The sequence below is a fragment of the Carassius gibelio genome, chromosome B10 (assembly GCF_023724105.1).
Source record: "Carassius gibelio isolate Cgi1373 ecotype wild population from Czech Republic chromosome B10, carGib1.2-hapl.c, whole genome shotgun sequence".
NCBI lineage: Eukaryota > Metazoa > Chordata > Actinopteri > Cypriniformes > Cyprinidae > Carassius > Carassius gibelio.
Genome location: NC_068405.1, coordinates 14,696,591 through 14,720,393, shown reverse-complemented (window position 1 = coordinate 14,720,393; position 23,803 = coordinate 14,696,591). Strand labels below are relative to the sequence as shown.

General features: G+C 37.0%; 1 protein-coding gene across 7 annotated transcripts; it reads right to left on the bottom strand.

Moving 5' to 3' along the window:
• Positions 1 to 1,389: 1,389 nt before the first annotated feature.
• On the bottom strand, positions 1,390 to 22,647 carry synj1 (synaptojanin 1). 7 transcript variants are annotated; one of them, XM_052566897.1, is made up of 33 exons: positions 22,502 to 22,563; positions 21,837 to 22,112; positions 21,290 to 21,437; positions 21,087 to 21,173; positions 20,403 to 20,670; positions 19,980 to 20,205; positions 19,521 to 19,604; positions 17,327 to 17,388; positions 15,870 to 15,966; positions 15,550 to 15,725; positions 15,163 to 15,244; positions 14,911 to 15,063; positions 13,955 to 14,120; positions 13,131 to 13,154; positions 12,623 to 12,814; positions 12,415 to 12,499; positions 12,094 to 12,234; positions 11,799 to 11,991; positions 11,264 to 11,422; positions 11,020 to 11,176; positions 10,791 to 10,908; positions 10,361 to 10,573; positions 9,815 to 9,893; positions 9,511 to 9,673; positions 9,227 to 9,412; positions 8,485 to 8,523; positions 8,171 to 8,302; positions 7,956 to 7,994; positions 7,596 to 7,643; positions 6,813 to 6,859; positions 6,544 to 6,730; positions 5,765 to 6,075; positions 1,390 to 4,460 (listed from the first exon to the last, which is right to left on the bottom strand). In XM_052566897.1, exons 3-33 carry the CDS (start codon positions 21,411 to 21,413, stop codon positions 3,675 to 3,677), a joined length of 4,824 nt encoding a protein of 1,607 aa, XP_052422857.1. In that variant the 5' UTR covers positions 21,414 to 21,437; positions 21,837 to 22,112; positions 22,502 to 22,563; the 3' UTR covers positions 1,390 to 3,674. The 7 variants fall into 7 exon arrangements, with proteins under 7 accessions (XP_052422857.1, XP_052422858.1, XP_052422859.1 ...); XM_052566898.1 differs by lacking the exon at positions 21,837 to 22,112 and having other exon boundaries at positions 22,502 to 22,647; XM_052566899.1 differs by lacking the exon at positions 7,596 to 7,643 and having other exon boundaries at positions 22,502 to 22,562.
• Between the last annotated feature and the right edge of the window lie 1,156 nt (positions 22,648 to 23,803).

Sequence of the window (23,803 nt, the reverse complement as noted above, 5' to 3'; positions counted from 1 at the left end):
CGTGCCAAATTAGATCCAAAAATTGCTAAAAGTAATGTTTGTTCATTAAAATAAAGCTGAAATAAAATATGAATATGAATTATATATATATATATAAGACTTAATTAGAAATGATAAATGTTGTAACTGACAGCTAACTGAAATAAGGTGAATTACTAAAATTACTGACAAAAAAAAGTATATATATATATATATATATATATATATATATATATATATATATATATATATATATATATATATATATATATATACACACACATACACACACACACTGCGGCATGAAGTATGAGCTCATCCGCGCATCCGAGACAGTAGCAAATAATGGAGCGCGGCCTGCTGGACAAACTAAGTAGTTATAACATTCAGAAGCATTTAATCTTCATTATATGTTCTGTAAAAAAAAAAAGAAAGAAAAAAATATCAGCGGCATAATTGCCGATACATCTGCGACAGGCTCATATCGGACAATAATATCAGCAAAACGATAATCGGTCAGGCTCTAGAAACTACAGGATTAGTTTCCATTGTTATGCTGATGATACATACTAAACTATATATTCTCAACAAAACCAGAATAAACTTCCAAATTATCTAAGCTAACAGTGTGTGTTAAAATGTAAAAGACTTGATGACCAATAAAAAAAAAAAAAACGAAACAGATTCTCTTGAATTACAATTTGCAACTAGACAGATGTACTATTACATTCTCTATTCAAAAATTTGGGTGTTATATTAGACAGAAACTCATCATACTTCCCAAGTTACAAAAACAGCCTTCTTCCATCTTTGAAACACTGCCAAGCTACGAAACATGCTACCTGTTTCTGATGCAGAAAGCTAGTTCATGTATTCATGACCTCTAGACTGGACTATTGTAATGCACTGCTAGAGGGTTGTCCAGCATCTTCAATAAACAAGCTACAGGTAGTCCAAAATGCCCCAATTTTACAGTCTCTGCACTGGCTACACATTAAGTGCTGTATTAGTTACAAAATAGTATTATACCTGCAAGGCCCTTAATGGTTTAGCTCCTGCGTACCTAACTAGTCTTCTACCACGCTACAATCCATCACGATTCCCTAAGGTCACAAAAAACTGGACTTTTAACTGATTTTTTACCGTACATATTTATCACATGTACAAAATCTTGACATAGTCACCACTGACAAGCTACTACTAAATATATTGAAGAAACTTAATTTCCTGTAAAGCTGCAACGATTTATATCGAGAAAAGTGCTATACACATAAAAGTTGAGTCAGAAACTAACTGTAAAATAATGTGTATACAATTTTGTTGTAGTTTTCTGAATAGCTGTTGTGTGTCTTCAAAAAAATTTGTCATGGGTAATATGATCTGCTGCAGCCAATAATTAATAGCAGTATGTTTCATGTTGAAATACATTTATTATTGCATACATACAACATCAATTGCTCCATACATAAATGTGCACTTTTGGTGTGCACTTAAATTACAGATCGAGAACTTGTTACTGATTGCAGTTTTGTGGTTTGTGTATACATACATATATAAGGTTAATATCACAGACCGGTTTACTACTGGGCTAAAAGCTAGAAAGGAATGTTAACTTCACAAAAAGAGTTCATTCCTATAAAACCTTGCTTCTCATTAATAACTGGCGCTAGCAGTTATTCCATTACATACAGAACATCTGATCAAATTATTTCTAATGCCTTTGAATGTTAAGTGGTTACATTGTGTTCATCAGTCATCAAAAGAAAAAAAACATTATCCACAACCTGATACTTGTCTGTATTCTGGAGATATTCACAGTTAGTGCTTTGGAATGCGTTTTGGAATGGTTTCCTCATGCATTAATTCACACAATCTTGCTGGCTGGCTTTTTCTGACCCATTCCTCAACCAAACCCCAAAAAGAGACTAACTTTTCAGTGCTTTTAAGCTCCAAAAATCTGTAATGCTTAAAGCCAAAATATGTTGCCCAACACGTCCCAGGCGAACTTTTTAAACAGCTAGTGCAGATGTTAAAATTTGTACCGAAAATGTAAACATGGAACAAAAGCACAAGTAAAACACTGCTTTCCTGAAATACAAACACTTTAACCAAGAATGAATCATTTCAGTGTTCCCTTGAGGGACATTAAAAACCTGCAGAACATGAGTAAATCGACAGCTCACATAAAACAAATGCCTGAAGGCTGATCATTCACCCATAATGGATCAGTAAAATCTGGAATGCTATACAATCGACAAAAACAACTGAGGCTGAACCGTGATATGCTTCCCCAGAACCAACTAAACACCTTTGGGGCCTTTGTACTCCAGCCTTTTATCAACAAAGCATTGTTACAAAAAGGTAGCTTTTCAATGCGTTTTGCGTTACCTCTCAAGATTATACCATATTTGATAAATATTTATCTCAAAATCAGTTTGAAAACATAATGCTATAATGACTCTGGGGTCAGCAGACTCTAAGATATCCAAATCCCTCAATATGCTGATGCAAACACGCAAGCCCACTCGCACAAACAGCTAAAATACACAGAAACAGACGGGCGCACTCCAAAATACAGCACAGTATTCCTCCACATAACAATAAATAGATTTACTCACAACCTGTTCATCGAAATTAAAAAGCACAATTTCATTGAGCGAAGAAGTACACATTGCACAAAAGAAAGAATGACCGAAATCCTGAAGGAGGAACCCACCATATCAAACACACAGCGCATTTGTTTAATACAGCAGTTCTGTCGTGAGCTTTGGATCAGATGAAATGAAAGCACATGTATATACATACAGTGTTGATGAATGAGAAGAGCCGCTGTGACCCTCATGCTCCACTCAAAAGCCTAAAGGACAGAGCTCTTCAGTGCACTTTAGATATGGCATGTATATGCTGTAAATATAAATCACAATTCAGAACGACTTTACATTTTTCCCCACTAGGAAGACATTTATATAATCACTATGAATATGTATAGAAGATATATTTTGACAAGCTAAGCGTGCTACAGGATGCACGGGGGATGGGAGGGGGTCTTTTGCGTGAACACCCAGAAAAATAAAGCCTCTTGATTTGAGTGTGCAGTAAAGCACAGCAACAGTTACTGCTGCAGGCTCTGAATCTAAACGTAGGCAACAGACACATTCATAATGAGTTCAACAACCAACAAGTATCTCTGGTCAAGCCCATTTTACAGATATAATGGCGTAAAACACGTCAGACACAGCCAGGCATTTTAAATCTGTGCGTTTGATAATAACAAGTTTTCTTATTTGCAGTGGGTTACAGGATAGGGGGATAGTGGACCAAAACAAGAACAGATTTTGAACAATGTTTCAACCGGTTTTGTCCATATAATGGAAGTCAATGGTTCCAAAAAAAAAAATATTTTTTTTTCAAAATATCTTCTTTGCTCTGACATGAGGATAAGCAGAGGATGGAATTAAAATATGCAGATTAATATGCAAATGACAGTTGTTGTTTTTTTGCCCATTATTTAAAAAACTCAAAATGTCCTGACATACTGTGTTGATTTCCTCTTAGTTGGGCTAAAAGAAACGGTCAGATTTATTTCGGACAAACCCGTCAAGACTTCCAACAACACGCTATTATACAAACCATACACTTATTATAGATACACAATAATATTTTCTCTCTATTTTACGTACACTTTCTCCACTGCATCAACTCTCTGTGAATTCGTTTCTGAAAGGGATGTGGGCGTTTTTTTTAACGCTGGTATTAGTCCTGGTAGGGACCGGAGGAGGGATTGTGGGAAACGAGGACGTGGGAAGCGACGCCCAGTTGCTGTTTATGCCAAAGCCTGAGCTGGGGAGGCTGCTCTGGGGTTGTGGGAAGGGAACAGATGAGACTGTGGGTGTAAGCAGTGGGCCGGTCCCAGCTGCGGATGGAACCTTCATTGAAAGGAAATCTGAATCGTCATCGAATGTGACCCACTTTTGGGTTTGTTTGGCTGGGGCTGCTGCTGGAGCAGGAACTAAGGATTGTTGTCTGGAGAATGATGGTGGAAGAGTTGAACTGTGAACCACAGCTGACATGGCCCTGTTTAGGCCCGACCTGGCCTCTTGGGCCTGCTGCTGAGTGTAAAAATCAGGCGTGAGCGATCGGCGGGGGGAGGACAACAAGTTGCCAGTGAAAGGATTGGTGCTGTTGGGTCTGGGTTGGGCTTCTATGAGGAACGGGTTGGGGGATGAACGGAGGGTCTCCTGGGACTTGCTGCGGGAGGGAGCAGGGGGAGGCAGGAGACATGGAGTGCTGCTGGTCTCCGGAGCTGAGAACAGGGAGAGGGAGCTGGGTAACGTGGAGGAAGAAGGGGAGGGGGTGGATGAGGAAGAGGAGCGAGGGAGAGAAGCGGAGAATGAATTTTGGAAGAGGGACTGGGAGTTAAACATGTCGAAGGGGTCTAGATTCCATTGTGCTTCTCTTTGTACTCCATTCATGTCCTTGGCCTGAAGAAAAAAAAACACACACAAGGGCTATATTATGAAATCAAACTTACAGTTTAGGGAGAAGCTACAACACAATGAAGTTGCAGAATCAACATGAAATCAAATCTGATTTTATTAAATATATTGCGGAAAAATTATTAAAAGTCTTTGTAACTTTCCTTAAACCTTCCTAAGCTTTTTAAGAAAAGGTCACACCTTTGCAATTTTGGAATATTTTTATTATTATTATTTTACTCTACTAAACTAACTTTACTGAAGTAGATTAATAAAGATTAATAATAGCCTCTTTTGGCTGTTAGGGTTCATTTATGAAGTAATACAGTAAAATGTAAACCCTTTTTTTAAATATATAACATTAAAGCAGTAACATTATGATTAAACCATCCAGTAAATTGGCACCAAACTACGTATTGCACCTTTAATATTCTTTTTCACTCACAAATATGTGTCATTACAGACATAAAACAACATTTCATGCTGACTTTTAATCATAAATCATGTGTTTGTTACAAGATTAAATAAAATGACTTGTTGGTTAAATCATAAATGGTGCAATGGCAGACCGTGAAACAAATCAAAATCAGAAAGATTTGAATTTTGTTTATTAAACTGTCTAATGAAACAATAAAAAACAACATTATACAACATCAAAAACATAATTAGTGTGCAAGTCTACTAGAGGTAAAGTGAAGCACAATTACTTGAAAACACTTATATCACAGTTAAAAACAAAAAACAAATAATACCCACAATGAATACTGGACGACACTTTCCTTGAACCCCCTGTCAGAACAACATCTCAAACTCAGAACCAGGTATTTTTTGTCTCGAAATTGCAATATACTTTAATGTTCAAGTGTTTCAAGGGGTTCAAGTTAAGTTTACACTTCTCTGATAATTAAAATAAAAGAAGGTTAAATCAACGATGGAATGGGGAAAAAACAACTATAACATGGAGGATCCTATATGTATGAGCACCCCATACATTGTGACCACAGGCTATGGGTGCCATGAAGACAACATAAAGACTAGAAATGACTTAATCCAGTACCTGTTAACCTGAGGATTGCTCCTGCTAGTAAAAGAGAGAGACACATGCATCAAGAAGAGAGAGACATGACTAGAAGAACCACCTGGACAAAGTCGATATTACTACAAAAGTAGAAATAAAAAAGGAAAAAAGAGTCCCTGGGTAATGACCCCAGGATGGGCCCTTGTGGGTACCTGCCTTTCTTTATCACAATTAAATGCTGGACTTGTGATCTTGACATCCATGCACGTGTGGGCAGAGAAAGAGGACTAACCTGAAATGCAGGAGCAGGAGCAGGAGCAGGAGCAGACTCAGGTGGCAGTGCGTGAGAGGACCGGCTCCGGGGTGGAGGCTTGGGAGATGCCAGTCCGGGCTGAGAGGCGGCAGCGGCTCCAGCAGATGCTTGAGGAGCAGGCTGAGGGTACAGCGGGGCAGGTAAGGTGGGCTGCATTGGTGGAGGCAGCTGGGCTTGTATGGGTGGGGTCAGTTGAGGTTGGACTGGAGGCTGCATTGGCGACATGGACTGGGGCTGCATGGGTGATGTCATCTGAGGCCTCATGGGACCTGGCAGTGTGGGGGGTGGACCTGGTGGACAGACACACAGCATTATTACATGAAAGAAAGTTGTTAAAATGGTAAGCTATGTTTTAATCAATAAATAATAAATACTCATTAAATAATAATACAATAGTACATTATCAATAATTTATGTAACAATTATTATTACTATCATTTTAATAATTTTAGGTTGTGAATGTACCTTTAAATATCCTGATTCAGTCGTATTACAAAATGACAAAATCTTTCAAATGAAAATAAAAACTGAAAGAAAAAAGGTTTAAAATACTAATAAAAACTATAATAGTATCTCAATTATAGTTTAAAATACTAATAAAAACTATAATAGTATCTCAATTATAAAAAAAAATCTGAATCCTATATACTTACACATTCATTATAGAACAAAAAAGGATAAAAAAACAATGATAAAAGTAAATGTAAAACAAAAATATTGAAGAAAATTGAACAAGTCAATAGAAGGATTAAACAAACCCAGAGGGAGTTCAGACGGTTTGCTTTGGGGCTCAGGAACGGGTCTTGGAGCTCCAGGGTGATTATCAAGTGAGGGTCGTGGGGCTCCAGTATGCACCTCTGCTATGGGTCTGGGGGCCCCAGGATGAGCAGGAGGAGGAGGTCTAGCCTGAGGAGGGACGCTGATGACTCCTGCTCGAGGTGGGATCTAAAGCCAAAAATAACATTTGAACGTTTTTATTTTTTACCTTTTTTAAAAACAATTTTTTAATATCATTTAGTCCACCCACCGGCCGTGGGGCGCCTCCAGGGGCTGATCCGGTGGCTTGACCTCGACCTGAAAAACAGCCGATGCAATAATCAAACTTTTAGAAATAGTTATATGAAATAAGTTAGTAAAAATATCAGAAAACCTATTAGCACAATTTCAACAAACCTGATGACGGAACAATACTTTACATACTAAACTTAAAGAGATGCTTTAAAAGTAACCCTGGAAAATGTAAGATCAATGCTCCTGTAAAGAATGTAGCTCTAATCTGTGTTGAAACTAGCCTGAGGTTTCAATATTCTGGCATGAGTAAGGCCCAAATATGTGTGTCAATGAAATCTTCTGTCGGTTACAGATGGTTGGTGTTATTTTAGAGTGCTGATGAGCAAAGGCAGGGTTTGGGAACTCACCAGCTGCATCTGCACGTGCTAACGCTGGGCTTTTTTGTCCTTTTGTCAGCATGAGGGAAGAATTATTAAAAAAGAAATTCGCAAATTATTTTCTGTTTCGTGGCATCTACTTTAGCTAGGGAGAAAATATATCTGACCCAGCAGACTCCTTACCTGATGGAGAGGTATCAGGTTTCTATCATTCTCTATTTACAAAAGCTAATTCACCTAATTCAACCCATCACTTCACACTGAAACACTAAACCAAAAGAGACTTCATGCACTGCATCATGGCAAACACCCCTGCGCCATTAGTCCATTTCTCTTAGCAAGTGCAGGAGGTCTCAAGTGATCAGATGATCATCATACACAATAACAACAAACACTGCAAAAACGTCTAAAACCTAAATTACCTTCATAATCAGTCACATCAAACTCTAGATCGAGAGGCTCAGCAAAGCCTTAAAAAAAAATTCACAATGTTTCCAAAAATGACATTATAAACAAAAATCAGAAATGAAGAACAAAATCCACATGGCCAAAATAATTACTTAATATTTCATATTTAATATTATATAACAAAAAGGCTAATTTACAATGAGGCTTAGGAAAAGCATGAAGAAACACAACCAAACGGACAAACTAAAGTCAGTCAGACATTTTTGCTATGCCAACCTCATATAAGGTGCAATAAACACTAAACATTAAATGCAATAAACATCAAGCTAATATTCCACAGCTAATAAACAGTGCTGGTTCATGGACAGAGTTACCTGCTGAACCTTTCCTAACAGGTGCGGGACTTCTGCCTCCTTTAGAAACCACAGGACATTGTGAAATGAATGAATGAAATCAAGTCAAATAAAAAACAAGTGAAAACATAGTATCTAATGTAGTGCGCTTATTCATACGGGTGTTTCAAACTCAAGTCAAACTCGTGACTTCTGGGTTTTGACTTCTGGTCACGCTAATGTGAACACAGCTGTACCTGAGGGTGGGGGTGGGCGCTGCGGAGGTGCGGGCCGGGCCGGTGGGGCGTTGGGCCGTGGAGGAGGGGGACGTTTTGGCTCTAGTCCCTGTGGAAAGAGAGCTCCAGCTGGCTGACCATCAACAGGAGAACCTGAGAAAAGAGAGAGGGAATAAAAAACATGTTATTATCACAAGTGTCAAATCAACTGCTTGAGGGATTTAGCTCAGCTCACAGCACTGCAAACCACACAGAAGCCTCGAGACACACACTCTCTAAGAGCTCGGGAACCACTGAAGCACATCAGCAACACCTCTGCAAACAGCACTCTTTACCTGCCAGTTCCCTTCTAATGGCTGCTGGGCTTAATCCTCCTTTTTGCAGTGTAAAAACAAAGGAACATTAATGTACTGGAATATTTGTATGTTACAGAGTTTGAGAAATGAACCTTTTTGATTGAAATCTACTACAGAGTTACAGAAGAGTACTTAATATTAAAATCAAGTTTCTTTTTTTTTTCCCTCTTCTACTTCCCTGATGCTTTATGTATATAGCTATATAGTTTGGAGCCTGTAAGATTTATTTTATTTTGGTAAAAGAAAAGCTGTATGCACACAAAAGCTCCATTTATTTGATTAAAATCAATTTTGTTTATAAAATAATAACATGATTTTATAATTATATAATTTATTCTGGTACCGCAAAACTAAATTTAACTAAACATTCTAATATTCTGATTTGGTGCTCAGGAAACATTTCTAATTGTCAATGTTGAAGACAGTTGTGCTGCTGCTTAAAATTTTAAACCATTATACTTTTTTTTTTATTCAGTAGAAAGTAAAAAATAATAGCAATTATTTGAGATAGAGATCTTTTCTTAAATTATAAATGTCTATACTGTCAATTTAGATCAATTTAATGCACCATTGCCGAATAGAAGTATACATTTCTTTCAAAAAGTTTAATCTTACTGACCCAAACTTTTGAATAGTAGTTAAAAATAAAAGACAAAGACAAAAAGTGATATAAATCCATAAGAGTATGTCCATGTTGAATGCAGTCAAATACTAGCACTACCCTGAGGTGGTCCAGCTGTTCGTGGAGGGGCTCTGCTGGGCCGGATGGGGGGTGCAGGTTCTCCGTAGGTAGGAGAGGGGCAGGGGCTGGTGTGTGGGGATGGGGCAGGGGACGAGCCTAGATCCATGCCTGCTCCAGGCTGCAGGTGCTGGGGTAAAATATCCTCAATCTCCTCATCCACATCACCTGTCAATACAGCGATAAAAATCTAACTCCATACGGTTCCAGATTTCATATATTCCTGATGAATTCTGGTATCATGTAACTCAAAAAAGGTGTCACACCTTCCATGTCATACTCTTCTCCCATGTCAGAGTTTTCTGCCAGCAGGGTGGAGCTGGTGGATGTTGGGATGCTGCCGCAGATTCTCTCCACACTCATTTCCTCCTCTAGACTCTTTATCCATCCTGGACTCCTCAGACGGATGTCTATGGTCTTACCATTCACCTGCATGCAAACACATGGGATGGGGATGGTAAAAAGGGTCGATATTAGGGTTTAGGGTTGCATGTAATATATGTGTGCATGTGATTTTTTTTTTTAAATTGTCAATATCTAATATGTAATCTTAACAGTAGAGTCTCTTACGGTAGAGCCGCTCAAAGATAGAGCTGCTAGAGCAGAATATCCCTCCAAAAATGTCACCCACATTTTCTCTTCAACAAACCTGTTATAAAAAATATGTATTCATAAATAATGTATATATACGGATATGCATACACATGTATATACAGTATACATATATATATATATATATTACAAAAAAAGTTATGTTCACCAAGGTGTAATTTATTTAAGAAAAATTACAGTAATATTGTGAAGTATTATAACAATTAAAATTACTATTTGCTATTTAAATATATTTTAAAATGTAATTTATTCCTGTGATGGCTAAGCTGAATTTTCAACAACATTACTCCAAAAAAATAATTCCGCTAAGCTGATTTGTGCTTAAGAAACATTTCTTCTCATTATTATTAACATTCAATTCTTTAATGAATTAAACTTTGAAAAGCATTTATTTGAAAGAGAAATATTTTGTTACTGTCACTTTCAGAAGAAATGTAAACAATTTAAAGAGCAATTAAATATAGTTGAAATTCAATACAATTCTATATACAAAATAACCTGTACCTGATAAGAATAACCTCGCCAAACTGAGCAAACTTGTCCAACAGGTCATCTATCAGTGCATCATCAAAGTAGTCATCAGGACCAGACGTGCAGAGCGAGACGAGGATGGTGCCATCTGGTGGACCCTGCAGGGCGATCACTTCCTTATACACCTGGTGTCTGGCCTCTGGATCCACCTCAAGTACGTCCACATCTATGATAGCCACCACAGGCCTGCAAGAAATAAATGTTAAGGGTACAAGAACAGCGACTCCTAAACTTAAAGTACCAGTGGCCCCCAAAAACAACTGCAAAATTGTAACAATTATATGCAGTAAAGTAAATAAATTGTGTAAAAAAAATGACTTGACTGCCTTCTGCAGTACCACTGAATTAAACACATTGCTGATGCAAACTTGAAAGTTGTTGTTGTGGTATTAATCTCTCTCACCTGTGATCAGAGGTTTTGAGCTCTGCTCTGCTATAATATTTGAGCTCTCCAGGGCTCCATGGGCACTGATCTTCCTCATTCACTGGGGCTCCTACGACATTCAACTCCAACTCTTCCGCTGTAATACACACAAGCAGATGTACTCAAAATTCTTCAAGGAAAGCGTAATCTGTTGCTGCATTTCAAGTTTGGTTGATGGTTGAAGATGTGTTATTAATAGTATTCTCACCAGTTTTATCAAAGTTCCACTTCCTTCTCTTCCACAGCACACGGTCAGTCCAGGCTGGTGTGCGGCACTTCTCACTGGTGTCGTAGTCCTCCGAAAACAGGTCGTATTTGTAAGTGGGGGCAAAATCCAGCTTCCCTTCAATAAAGCCTTTAAAAACCTGAAATATGAATAAAATAGAGAAATAAAAATAGCGAAAAAAAAGACATGTTCCACTGATATAGCTGTTTTTTTCCCCCTGATATACCTGTCCAGCATTCTTCTGCTCTACCAGTTGATCTCCAGCAATCAGTGCATCCCAATTTTGCTGTCTGATCAGCTCCTTTGTCTCGTCATTAGGAATATTTATTCGGTAGTTGAAGTCTCCACACCAGAATACATAATCATGGGAGAACAGGAGCCGGCCCTAAAAATAAATAAATAAATAGATCGATTTATTATTATTATTTAAAATTATTTAAAAACATTAATTATTTTTCTTTTCTTTTTTTTACATGTTTTTATTATGTCATATAAAATAATAAACATAAATATTTATTAATACCTATTATAATGTAGTTAATAACAAAAATGATAATAACTTAATCATGTATTATTTGTTTTCATGATTTATAATATCTAAAAAAATAAAATAAATAATTTTACATGTTTAACATTCAATGTATAATATTAACTTATATTATTAACAGTAATAAATAATAAAAATTATTATTATAAAAAGGAGAAGGTGTTCGAATACAGAACAGAACAAACAGATTTTTTTTACATCATAAATGATTTACCATGGGGAAGGACAGTTTGCGCGCAATTTCAGTGTAGTCATCGTTCCTCTCTTTGACCTGTGATTGGCCAGCGGCAAAGTGTGAGCACACAAAGCAGATGCTGGTGGTGTGGAAGAGCATGCGTATAGCCACACCCCCTTTATTACCAGTGGCTCCGCCCATTCCAGTCTTTACTGTGTCCACAGCAACGTCCCTATGTGAGGAAAACGACACACAATTTGAGATCTCATAAGAAATTCTAATACTTGAAAATATCTGAAATCACACTGATTTGTTAATAATCAAATGAGAATACCTGATGAATGGCGCATGCTGAGGGCGTATGAAGACGAACAGACAGACACCCACCAGCTGCTCTGAGGCCAGCAGCACATATTTGTGATCTCGTGAGATGTTCTTCTGCAGTTCTGCAGCCCACAGCTTCTGATTAGTGGTGCTACCAGAGAAGAAAGAGACGTTCAATAGTACTCATGGGAGCATGGCAAATATATTTAACCTCAAATACCGACTGAATGAAAAGTGTATTCCGTAGCACATCACAACCACTGGATGTTGCTTCTGCCTACTATGAAACTACAACCAGCGAGCTTTGAAATGTCCAACATCAAGTTCTTACCTTGCGCTGACGATATTTCCAGCATTAAGCTCCACCATTTCCTCAAAGCCAATAGCAAAGATGTCCACTGGGTTGGCTTTTCCATCTGCATGACAAAACCCACAAAAGCCACTTAAGTGTTTGCATGATTTTTTATTTGATATTCTGACAATAGCAACCTAATTTCTTTGTAAAGTATCGTTTGCATTGACTTGGCATCAACACATACCCTGAAATTCCGGATGGCCGGCCTTCTTAGGGGCATCCAGGAGCCAGTCATTGAGCGTGTGGTTACGAAATGCAATACTGCGGAACTGCTTGCCCCCATTCACGTTCCACGTACCCACACACACTCTGATCTTTTTGGGACGTGTGTACTTGAAGTGGCTCTGACACATGCCCAGAAGCACTCTGGGAGAGGCTGAAAAAGAAAGGGAGAGATATTCTTATCATAAACCTAAATAAAATAATCAATGAGAATATGAAATATGAATATGAAAGTGCACAAAAAGAAAATGCAGAGCATAAGACATTGACTAAACTACTGAGACACACCAAACAGATGAAATTCTTTCCGTGAAAGTCGGACAAAAAGATACAGTGTATTTAAAACAACACCGATGATAAAAAGAAAAAACACACACTGTACAATGTCAGAGGTGCCAAAATAAACTGAGTTTATTAAACAGGGAACCATAAACAGTTATGGATTTATGGTTGGTCTGTGTATACTGTACCTGACTGTAAAATGGGCTCAGTGACTAACATTGTAAGCATTAAGGAGAAAAAGAAAGAACAAAGGGAGGGGAAGAGAGAGAGGTTAAAAGTCAGCCGTTAGACAGATAACAGAATTAGTCCTCTGGTTCACCACTAATCTCACACCCAAAGCAGCCGGGAGCCACAGATTAGCACGCTAGCATGAGGAAATGCATTCAGATCCAGATCTACAGGATGAAATCAGTCCACTGCAGCAGGCTGATCCCATAAACCATTACCACAAACACAAAATACCAAAGGTGGAGATGTATGTATAACTTATTAAAGTCTATAAAATCTGTGAATTCAGTAAGCATTTGCCAGGTATTTTAAATCTTTTCTTTAATCTGCAATTCATTTACAATATATTCATATATATTCATATTATTAATAGATTTATATTAGAATTAATTATATTAATAATATATTTCTGTTTTTAGAATATATCTAAATCTGAATATAATTTGTCAGAAGTTTTTCTAACACATGAAAAAACACTATGAATCTGTGTGTGTGATATACTTCAACTTCATCATTAAAAGAATTTTCAATATAAACAATTATGGCTGTTAACTCTTAAAACAAATCATCATAAAATACAAAAGAACCTAATGCACAATATATTATAGAAAATCGCAGAACAAATTTTTAGTAACCATCCATAATCGTAAAAACAATAGTATTTATGTTCACAACAGGGGACCTCATTTTAAATATTTGTTGTACTTTTGTTATTTGTGCAAGCATTTTTCCCCCACAGCCCTGGTTTATTACGGACTCTGGATTGTGGTGTTGGAAATCGTACCATACAGGCTGCTGGTTGTAAGAAGGGCTCGTGCCTTATCTGCCAGGTCACTGTTCAGGGTGCTGCCCAGTCTCAGGATATCAATGGCTTCCTGTTTAGAGCTGTCAAAGAAGTTATTCTGAATGGTTCTTGTGACCGAGCGAGCTCCGTCTTTTAGCTTTCCACCCTACAGAAAGAAAAAACAAAACAAAAAATCTATATAAAATAGTCAAAAAAAAAAAAAAAAAAGAAGAAAGAAAGAAAAAAGAAACCAAACTTTCAAAACTAATTAAAATGCTCTATACAAAACAAAATCATTCTCAAAACAAAATCATTCTCAAAACAAAACCAAAAAAAAAAAAAAAAAAAAAAAAAAAACCAAAACAAACAAAAAACAAACCAAACCAAAACAAAAAAACAAACCAAACCAAAACAAAACCAAACAAAAACCAAACCAAAATAAAACAAACCAAAACAAAACAAAACAAAACAAAACAAAACAAAACAAAACAAACCAAAATAAACCAAACCAAACCAAAACAAAACATTCATGAACACATATTCAAAGGGACATCAAATGAACACTTCTTTGCTGCTAGCTAGATGAAGCCTGGGATTTGAGGCCTAGTTGGAAAAGGTTTAAAGGCTTTTATAACAGTCGATAGAAAGAAGACTAATTAGAGTTGACAGCACGGCCAGTTACAGTAATCTTTCTCAACTAACACAAAAGATCCAACACAAAACATAGCAAACAGAAATAAATACAGCATCACAACTCAAATTGACAGAACTCCTGTCAACTTACCACAAAGGAAGAAGAACAGCCATAGGAAAGCAGAGAAAAACAGGAGATTAAGACCATTAAGATGATCGTAAACTTACAGGGTGAAAATGGCTCAGAAACACCCATTGCACATCCATGCTCTCTGCTGCCTTTTGTGCTGTACTGCTTGTGTGTTTTACAAGACGACATGTACCTTAGCCTTGCCATCCAGAGCACCAGTGCCTGCGTAGATCTTGCTGATCGAGTCTCCATTGGTGGACCACATGGTGCGGAAAACCTCCTGAAACCGCGCCACCAGCTGAGGTTTCTCAGTCAGACCCATGTCTTCCAATTGTTTTGGGAGCATCTGAACACCAAAGACATATTACATAAGGGATGAAAGACAAACAAATAGTAAAAAGAAAAAAAAAACTTGAAACTGAAAACAGAACTGTCACAAACACACCTCAAGTGCAATGAAGGCCTGGACGCTGTTTGTTCGGTCCAAGCAGTCGAGACAATTGGAACGAATTGTGCCACTTTGACATCTGCAGAAAACAAAATTGTGTTGGACAATTTTATGATCTAGTTTTGGTAATTTTGTGATTATCAATGTTTAATTAATTTTTTTAAAGAAATATATTTAAAAAAAGAAAAAGAAGAAAAAAGACAAACAAACATGCATGCATCCACCTCCCAAAAATATTTATTCCTGCTTTAAAAATAAAAATAGTGTTGTTGTTTTTTTTGTATACACACAATGAACTAAACAAACAACCTAATGACGAAAATGTTTTGCTGTTCTATGATATTCCTCCACAACCAGTTGTGCTGGGATGCTATACTAACTCACCTCTGAATGCCCGCCTCTCCTGAGTAGTAGAAGAAACCGCATTCCTCCAGAAACTTGCTGATCTGAGGTTTCAGGACACTGATGAGCTTGTCAGTCTTCCCACCTTTAACCATCTGATGATAGTCAAAGTTCAACATTCTCACAGCATTTGCATGCTCTGAAGCTTTCAGGTGACTCTGTGGGCGAAGACAAAGACAGTCTTTACACAGTAAAGAAGCGGAACAACTGCTCTAAGGTGTTGTCATACTTGAGCACTGAAAGATATCTTAAACAATGCATTGTAACCTGACCAACCGTAATATTTCCTGAACAACAATCACCTGGAATGCTTTGCTGAGCATGTGTTCACCCTCCTTCATACCCAGCAGGTTGATGATCACCTGTTTGCCATACAGCTTCCTCAGGGCACTAAAGTGTCTGGACAGGAAACATCACACAGGGTTCATAAACACTCAAACCTTATTGAAAAAGAAAAAAATGAAAAATGTATATCGAATCCTGCGATCCATCACTTCAAGAAAAATCAAAGGTGATTTAAAACAAAGGAAGCCAAGGGAACAAGTGATCAATAGATCTTTAAGGATGGGGGGGGGGGGGTGAAAGCCTAACGACTGCGTCTACTTCCTGTTACCACGACCTGACTCAGCACTCCAGGGAATAGAGAAGTGACTCATGATGAGGAAAGAATGTCCATCATGAGGAGCCAAGGCTGGATAAGAATAAACCCTCCCACATATTTATGATTTGGCCTTCTTAATGCAGATTTTATTGTTGACCAACCTTATCTTGCAGTAAAAAAACAATTCATAAAGATATATAATTGATGAGCATTGAGGGAGTATGTCTTAAGTGGTTTTTAACCTACACAAATGTAACAAATGCTTAAAACCAGGCTCACAAAGACTGACCTCTTCCAGAATTTTCATTTGACTGATTGTAAGATTTTAAATAATAGAAATAACAGGTTTAGCTTTTTTTTTAATACCTAAATATTAGGTAAATAAATTCTTAAATTAAAATTACTTAATTAAAATTTTAGTGTCACATTCTTTTTTGTGCTCTATTAAATGTTTTATATCAGAGGAATCATACATTTTTTTTTTTTTTTAAGTAATTGTTTAGCACTTCAACCTACCCTACTTTTTTTAGCTAGTTGCCAGTAAAACAATTCAAATTTTCTGTTGTTTTGTACATTAACATTTTTCATCTAATATTTACATTATTTAATTAAATTTTTATTTTGATTAATAATAAAATCCATTTAAGTCACCAACAATTTTATTCAATGCATTTAAAATATATATTTTGCTAAAATATATGTTATCTCATAAAAAAAATAAAAAAATAAAAAAAAAATAATAGTTGCTTATGTTTTTATGTCTTTTGCTGTTATTAAGGTGGTATATGGTTAAGGAAAGGGACAGGTTTTAAAGGTATTGCATGTGATCATTTATCATTTATTTTAATTACATGTAACATGTGGTATTACCAAATAAGTACAACGTAATAACATGTATTGTACGATTAATGATTATGATGCTGCACTTCATCCAGCTGTTCTGTGTGTAACAGCCGCCTACAAATCCATCTGATCAGGCTCTGGTAGACCTTAATTACCCACCAACTAGCCAAAAATGCATCCTTTTTAGACATGCCTGAGCTTGCAGGGCGCTAATGTCTGCTGGATCGCTTTCATCATGCACTAACACTTGGGCCTGAGCCAGAACAGCTGGATACTAGCGCAAGCATCATCAGAGACCGGCAGAATCTTAATTACCTCTCAAAAGCCGGTGCGTTTGCTTCAAAACCACGGGACAGCTTAACACGATGAGAGCCGACCTTTGTGGAAACAGGAAAAAAAATAAAAAAGGAAGAATCGTGAGTAGAGTTAATTCATTTTTGGCGCAAGAGGAAATTACGGTGGCAGAAGGAAAGGAAGATGAGAGAGACAGCAAGAGAAAGACCACACAGGCCTGGCCCGCCTGCTGAGTTGAGCTGCTTTTAAAGAAACAAAAAAAAAACCATTTGCACAGAATAAGACAGTGGAACCATCTGTAATGATTTCACAAGCTCACTGAAGCCTGGAGGATCTATCAGAGATACCGATCATACCAGGAACCAAATGAATGCTGGTTAGACAGTCGTGCTCTAGAGACAGATGTTTTAACTGCTAATGTTGGCTAGCTGCAGATTTTAATAGCTGCAGGAAGCTCCTTTCTAATAATGGCTTTCTATGTGTATGACATACGACTATCTGCTCTCACACCCTTCAGAATAACGTATTGTGTTCACACCCACAACCATAATAGGTAAGCTCTACAGAGGACTTTCCCATCTTAAGGCTATGACTTACTTCTCATTTCCTGTAAACTTGGTCACAGTGAAACAGTTACACCTTTGAACACAATTGGTCAGCGTTCTAGCCACAGGATTGTTGTTGTTGTTGATCTTGAACTAGGGTGACTCTAAAATCGCCTTTATACAGTCAACATGGCTTTTGTTAAACTCTATGCCATTTGTTAAATTTATTTTAACCCAGTTTAATTCAACATCTTACACGAAGGGTCTTCAACAAGGGGCCTGCGATGGCACTGTGGATAGTCTGCGTATGTGAAGAACTATTCAAAAAAAGTTAACTTAAAGCAAAAAAAAAACAATTAAACATGTTAAATGTGCCCCTCCTACATTAAACACTGTATTATTTATATATTATCATTTACACTATATACAAAATTACACACTTATTATACTAAGTAAGTGAGTATAATAATATTTATCCTATATACTAAATTACACACTTTCTTTTGTATTTTAACTTTAACTTATTTAATATAAATTAGTTGCCAGGGCACAATTTCACATTTTTGGTTTAATTTCTAAAAGTTTTTGCATCTGATATGAACAATTTATTTTATTTCAGCTTTATTCCAATTAATGAAATATGATTGATATTTGTATCTTTTAGGTAACAAATACAACAACACTGAAAAACGAATGAAACAAAGTAATTCATTATAACATATTTTAATGCAATGTACTTACATTTGTAATATATTTAAATATGTTCATTTGTTATTTTTTATCATAAGATGGACACTGTTCCGCCTAAACATGCAACAAGGGGCCTTCAATTCAAAAGGCTGAAGATCTCCAGTTTAGAGATGGCTGATATTTATGCTTTATTTAGACTCTGTCAGAGTCCCACTCAATTCTGTTTATTGCCTCTGCAGGTGCCTGCCATTAATATTTCATACATTCGGAATGGCAGCAGAGACTGGCTCATATTACCCTGAGCTTTAGGGAGCAAAGAAAAAGTATCCTGTGGCTTTCTACTTCCTTTATTTTGACACCTAGCTTTGCACCGAAGACAATGGAATACCTTATAACCAATACCACTATGGCCTGAAGTGACACACAAGGTTCTGTGGAAAGCTTTGAAACACAGCTCAAAAAGGGTCACCTCACCAGCTTCCCACTAAAAGCAACAATGATAACGTCTATGCAATGTCAGAGGAAAGACAAAGGCATTTCCAGACCTGCTTGCTGACATCTTAACTTGATTTCACAAGAAGCCAATAGATTTATCAGAACCTGGATCCTTTCCAAAATGAGTCACGGTCGGTTTAGATGCAGTTTTCACAGACTGACATTGCACAAACTCTTTGCAGTGAAGAACAGATCATCCACCAGACAAAACTAAACCTTTGATATACCAACTGTCGGTTCCCCTGCTGTCCTTTTGGCTCTCGACTGTGATTCAGCTGCAACAAAATCCCCTGAAACAAGTGTTTCTGATAATATGAATAAAGGGGGTCAGCACTGGCCGTGTGTGACGAAGTGGAAACACAAAAGAATAAGTTCATTATGACGAGAAAGCAGGAACATGGAACTCCAGCAAGCTCTATGCAAATATTTTACTCACTGTTATTTGAATACATGCATACATCATATTGATTCAAGCTCTATTGTACCTGAATTCCTGGCTGCTCCCAGAACAGAGGTATTGACCCTCGGATCTGAATGAAGGAGGACACTTTGTCATCAAGGAAAATAACCTGTATGAATAACAAATAAAAACTGGCATGTCACATATGACATTTAACCCTATGGTATTTCTCACTTAGAGGACTAACTGGAATGAATATACAATATTTTATTGCAATAATATTTATTCTTTAAAATTATCTATTTTGAAGGGATTTCACCTCTAAATAATGTACCATTTGTTTCTGTAAAAAAAAAAATAGAAAAATAAAAAATATATATATTTTCATACAGCAAGTGCCATAAAAGTAAATTTAAAGTACAATATTTCCTACCTTTCAAGGTAAAAAATAAATAAATAATTTGTTTAAAATGATTAAAGACCACCTGAGGGTTAAAGAAGTGAGTTCAAAATTTGACTCGCAAGTGACTCATTGTCGGCATACCTGCTCAGTCTCTACAAAGTTTGCCACCTGGCCGTCGTCATTTGTGCCTCGGACATTGAAACGCGTGCCTGCTCTCTCTGAGCTGAGCCGAGAGATCACGCAAGCTTTGGCCTGCTTGTGCCCAGCGTAGATGGTGCGGATCTCTACTCCGCCACACATCAACCTCAGCAGCCAGTCATCACAGTTCACCCCATAATGCTTGAGATGGAGATGGAGGGACTGATTCCTGTGAAGCAGTTACGTAATTACACAACCATTACATCCATTTATCATCCACAGATTAAATTCAACATTCTGAGTCAGTGACATTTTGTTGTAAACATTGTGCACGCATAAAACAAACCCTATATAGCCACTTTGGAATAAAATGGTATTTATATTTAATGTGAAAAACCGTTTAACACTGAATCAAAAAATACTCACCAGAAAAATCGATTATCAGATGTGTCTTCTCTGATTCTGCGGTGTGCGTTCAAGCTGAGGTCCAGACTCACTCCGGTGGAGGACCAGGCGAAATAGAAGTTCCCAGAGTTTAAGATTTTTCTGACATCAGCGATGCGGTCCTCATCCGAGGGGTCGTTTTTCAGAGAGACAAAGTCAGTGCCTGTTACGCGAAAAACTTCTGAATCCTGGACCTTTCCCACTGAACTGCAGCCCGTTACGACCACCAGGCTGTGCAGCATAGAATCCCCTTTTGGAAGAAGAATGAAGTGGATTCCAATATTAGAGTTTGTAGATTATGCACATTTTGTAAACAAATATTTAAAATGTGCAATTAGTTCATTGAAATTCCTAAGAACTTACAATATGACAGTGAAAATATTATATACACTTACAAACTCAAAAAATGGCTATCCTTGTAGTTACACTGTAATTATTGACTATATTTGTACAACAACTGCTTGATAACATGTCGCGCATTTACCATTCATAATTTTTGTTTTGCTGTGAATTTCAGTGTTTTGGTAATACTGTACTTATCCTCAAAAAGATCTTTTTTAAGATTTACCATTTTAATCTGGCGACAAGGTGGATTTGTATTTGTTGTGATGACAAACACAACTGGCAAACCCCCCCCCCAAAAAAAGAGCGGCTGAGAAACTGTACCAAGGTTAAGACGAAGAACACCCAGGATCCCATAAGCATCAAGCATCTTGGTGTACGCAGACTTGATTGTCTCCTTCTCTGCCGCCGCTGTGGAAGACATCAAAACATTTACTTACTTACAAAAAAAAAAAACCCTCAAAAGGGGGGATATTTTTCGTATTTAAAATTAGTAAAAGAAAGATAGAACATATGGACAGCCTTACACAGAACAGCAACGGCTCCAGACTCGAACATCAGGCATTCCTCTCGATTTCTGGTCTCCACAATCACACTGTACGGAGGTGGATCCAGCTTATGATAAATACGATAACCTTTACTGAATGCCATGACTTGACACAACCTGTTTCAGCCCTGAATATGAAAAAAATAAAAACAATTTACTCTGTCAGCCAGGTAAAGGAAAACATACCATATGAAGGAAATGCCACAGGGGTTAGCACCATATCCAAACCCTAAAATCAGTGGTAGAGCATTGCGTTAGCAGTGCAAAAGGTTGTGGGTTCGATACCCAGGGAACACATGTTAGGTAAAAAATGTTAGCCTGAATGCACTGTAAGTTGCTTTGGACAAAAGCGTCTGCTAAATGCATAAATGTAAATGTAAACCGCCTGCAGGTTCAGATAAACAACTGCATCAAATGTGGCATCATGCAGAAAAAAATAAAAAAACAAACAAAAAAAACAATTCAAAGTATATTATTAATGCATCCAATCATAAACCATTGACATAAGAGGAAGGAAATAGACTTACACAATTCGGTTTTTTGTAAATTCAGAATTTCGTTTCTAAAAATACACTTGCAATAGAACCATGCATGTTCAGCGTATTATACGAAAAGTAACAGAACAAGATGCTTACAAACAACATGCTAGATATGCTATATTTCAGCAACACGACAGCAAAGGTTAAGAGAACGAAGCCAAATCCCAAGCAACGAGTTAAAATGTCTGACTCAAATGAAATAAACCGTGCAGAAATAGAGGATGACAGGTGCTCATCACGATGCCACACCACCAACAATCAGATCTGCAACCCAAATATATGAGAATGATTACAATTCGTGCACCCACAGGCTGTCTAACCTTGGGCCACTGTCTCAGCGTGAGGCTGAAGGTTAGTGCACATGAGATTAACAATCATCCATTTGATAACTAGAATGAAGATGACCAGGCCCCGCCGGCCATTTATCTGTCAAAATCAACAGTGACAGCGCTAAAAGCCTTTATCACGACCAGCACTAACGGCTAATGTTAGCCGGCTAGCTCTCCATCTCCTTCCTGAACCATAAAAACAGACATTTAAATGATAACAGCGCCGCAATATGTGCGTTTATACGTTAAACGTACAAATGTAATGCCTCAGAATTCTTTATATTTATTTATGACGATGCTTGGTAAAGAGATGGTCTTGTGTACCTGTCAGAGTTGTGTGTGTCTCCCCCGGACTGGAGATCGTATAAGGCTAGAAACAAAATGATTAACGTTAGCGGGGCATGTATCCAAGCACAGAAATACAACTGAAACCTAGAAAAGACAACATTACTACAGTCTGTGGTTACGCCCCGGACCGCTTCCGGGACCTCAAGGTGTGCACTGATTGGCCAGATTTGTGTCATGTGACGCAGGAACTCGAAGTACTGACGGAGATCGTGTCCTATCATGGCTCTGGTCCTATCCAGACTGTATGATCCTATCAAGTTTTTGTGTGTTCATTAAATACGACAAAATGATACACAACTCTGGCAAGATTTTTTTTTCTGTTTTGTTTGGGTTTGTCGAGTAGCAATATGAACATTTATGCTTCTATGCAATTTATTTTTTTGTTTTGTTGTTTTTTATTTTTTGATATTCTCTCCAGAAACGTAAGATATTAAAAACGCATTTTTTTCCCTCAATTTCAAGTAGGATCTATATAACTCTTTCTGTTCTTCCTAATAAACGCTAAATAATGAAACGCATGCTGACTTGATAGTGTTTTTAATTTAAATGTTTTCCGTTTTTATTTTATACATTTTAATCGATGGGCTGTTGCATGTTTGTTAAGTGATTCATATAACGTTTATTTGTGATCTCTATTTCTGATTTTATATATTAGCACTATTTTAGTTGGCTATGTATTAACCATTGGATTGTATTTAATTGCAACCCCTGTATGTATGCAGTTGTTGAATAAAATGTAGATAGTGACTTTAATTTTAATTCGTCCATTATGGGCCGTGAGGCGCCCTCTTCAGACTAAACTTAATTAAAGCAATACGATTTTATTTTTCCATGTTCATTTTTTTTTCAGTTTGGTCATAGATCCCTCCCATTTCGTACGCCCACTCAATATTACCGTAACATTTAGAAAAAGGGAATACTAATACTAATGATAATACTAATACTAATACTAACAATACTAATACTAATACTCTAATACTTATACTGTAATACAGTGGTTCTCAACCACAAAAACAACTATGATAAGAAAAACGTGATTATATGGTGTAAATATTCTTTTTTTCTTATTATTTTGTTTTATTATCTGGAACAGAACACAATCAATTCCCAAATGTTTAACTGCAAGAATCAAATCAACACCTAAGATTTTAATTTATAACACAACAAATATGCAAAACTGTGAAAACGATAAATAACTAAATAAATGTAATTGAAGTAAAATAGCTACAAAGACATTCTGAATCATATTCAAATTAAATGCAATTTTAAATCCACACG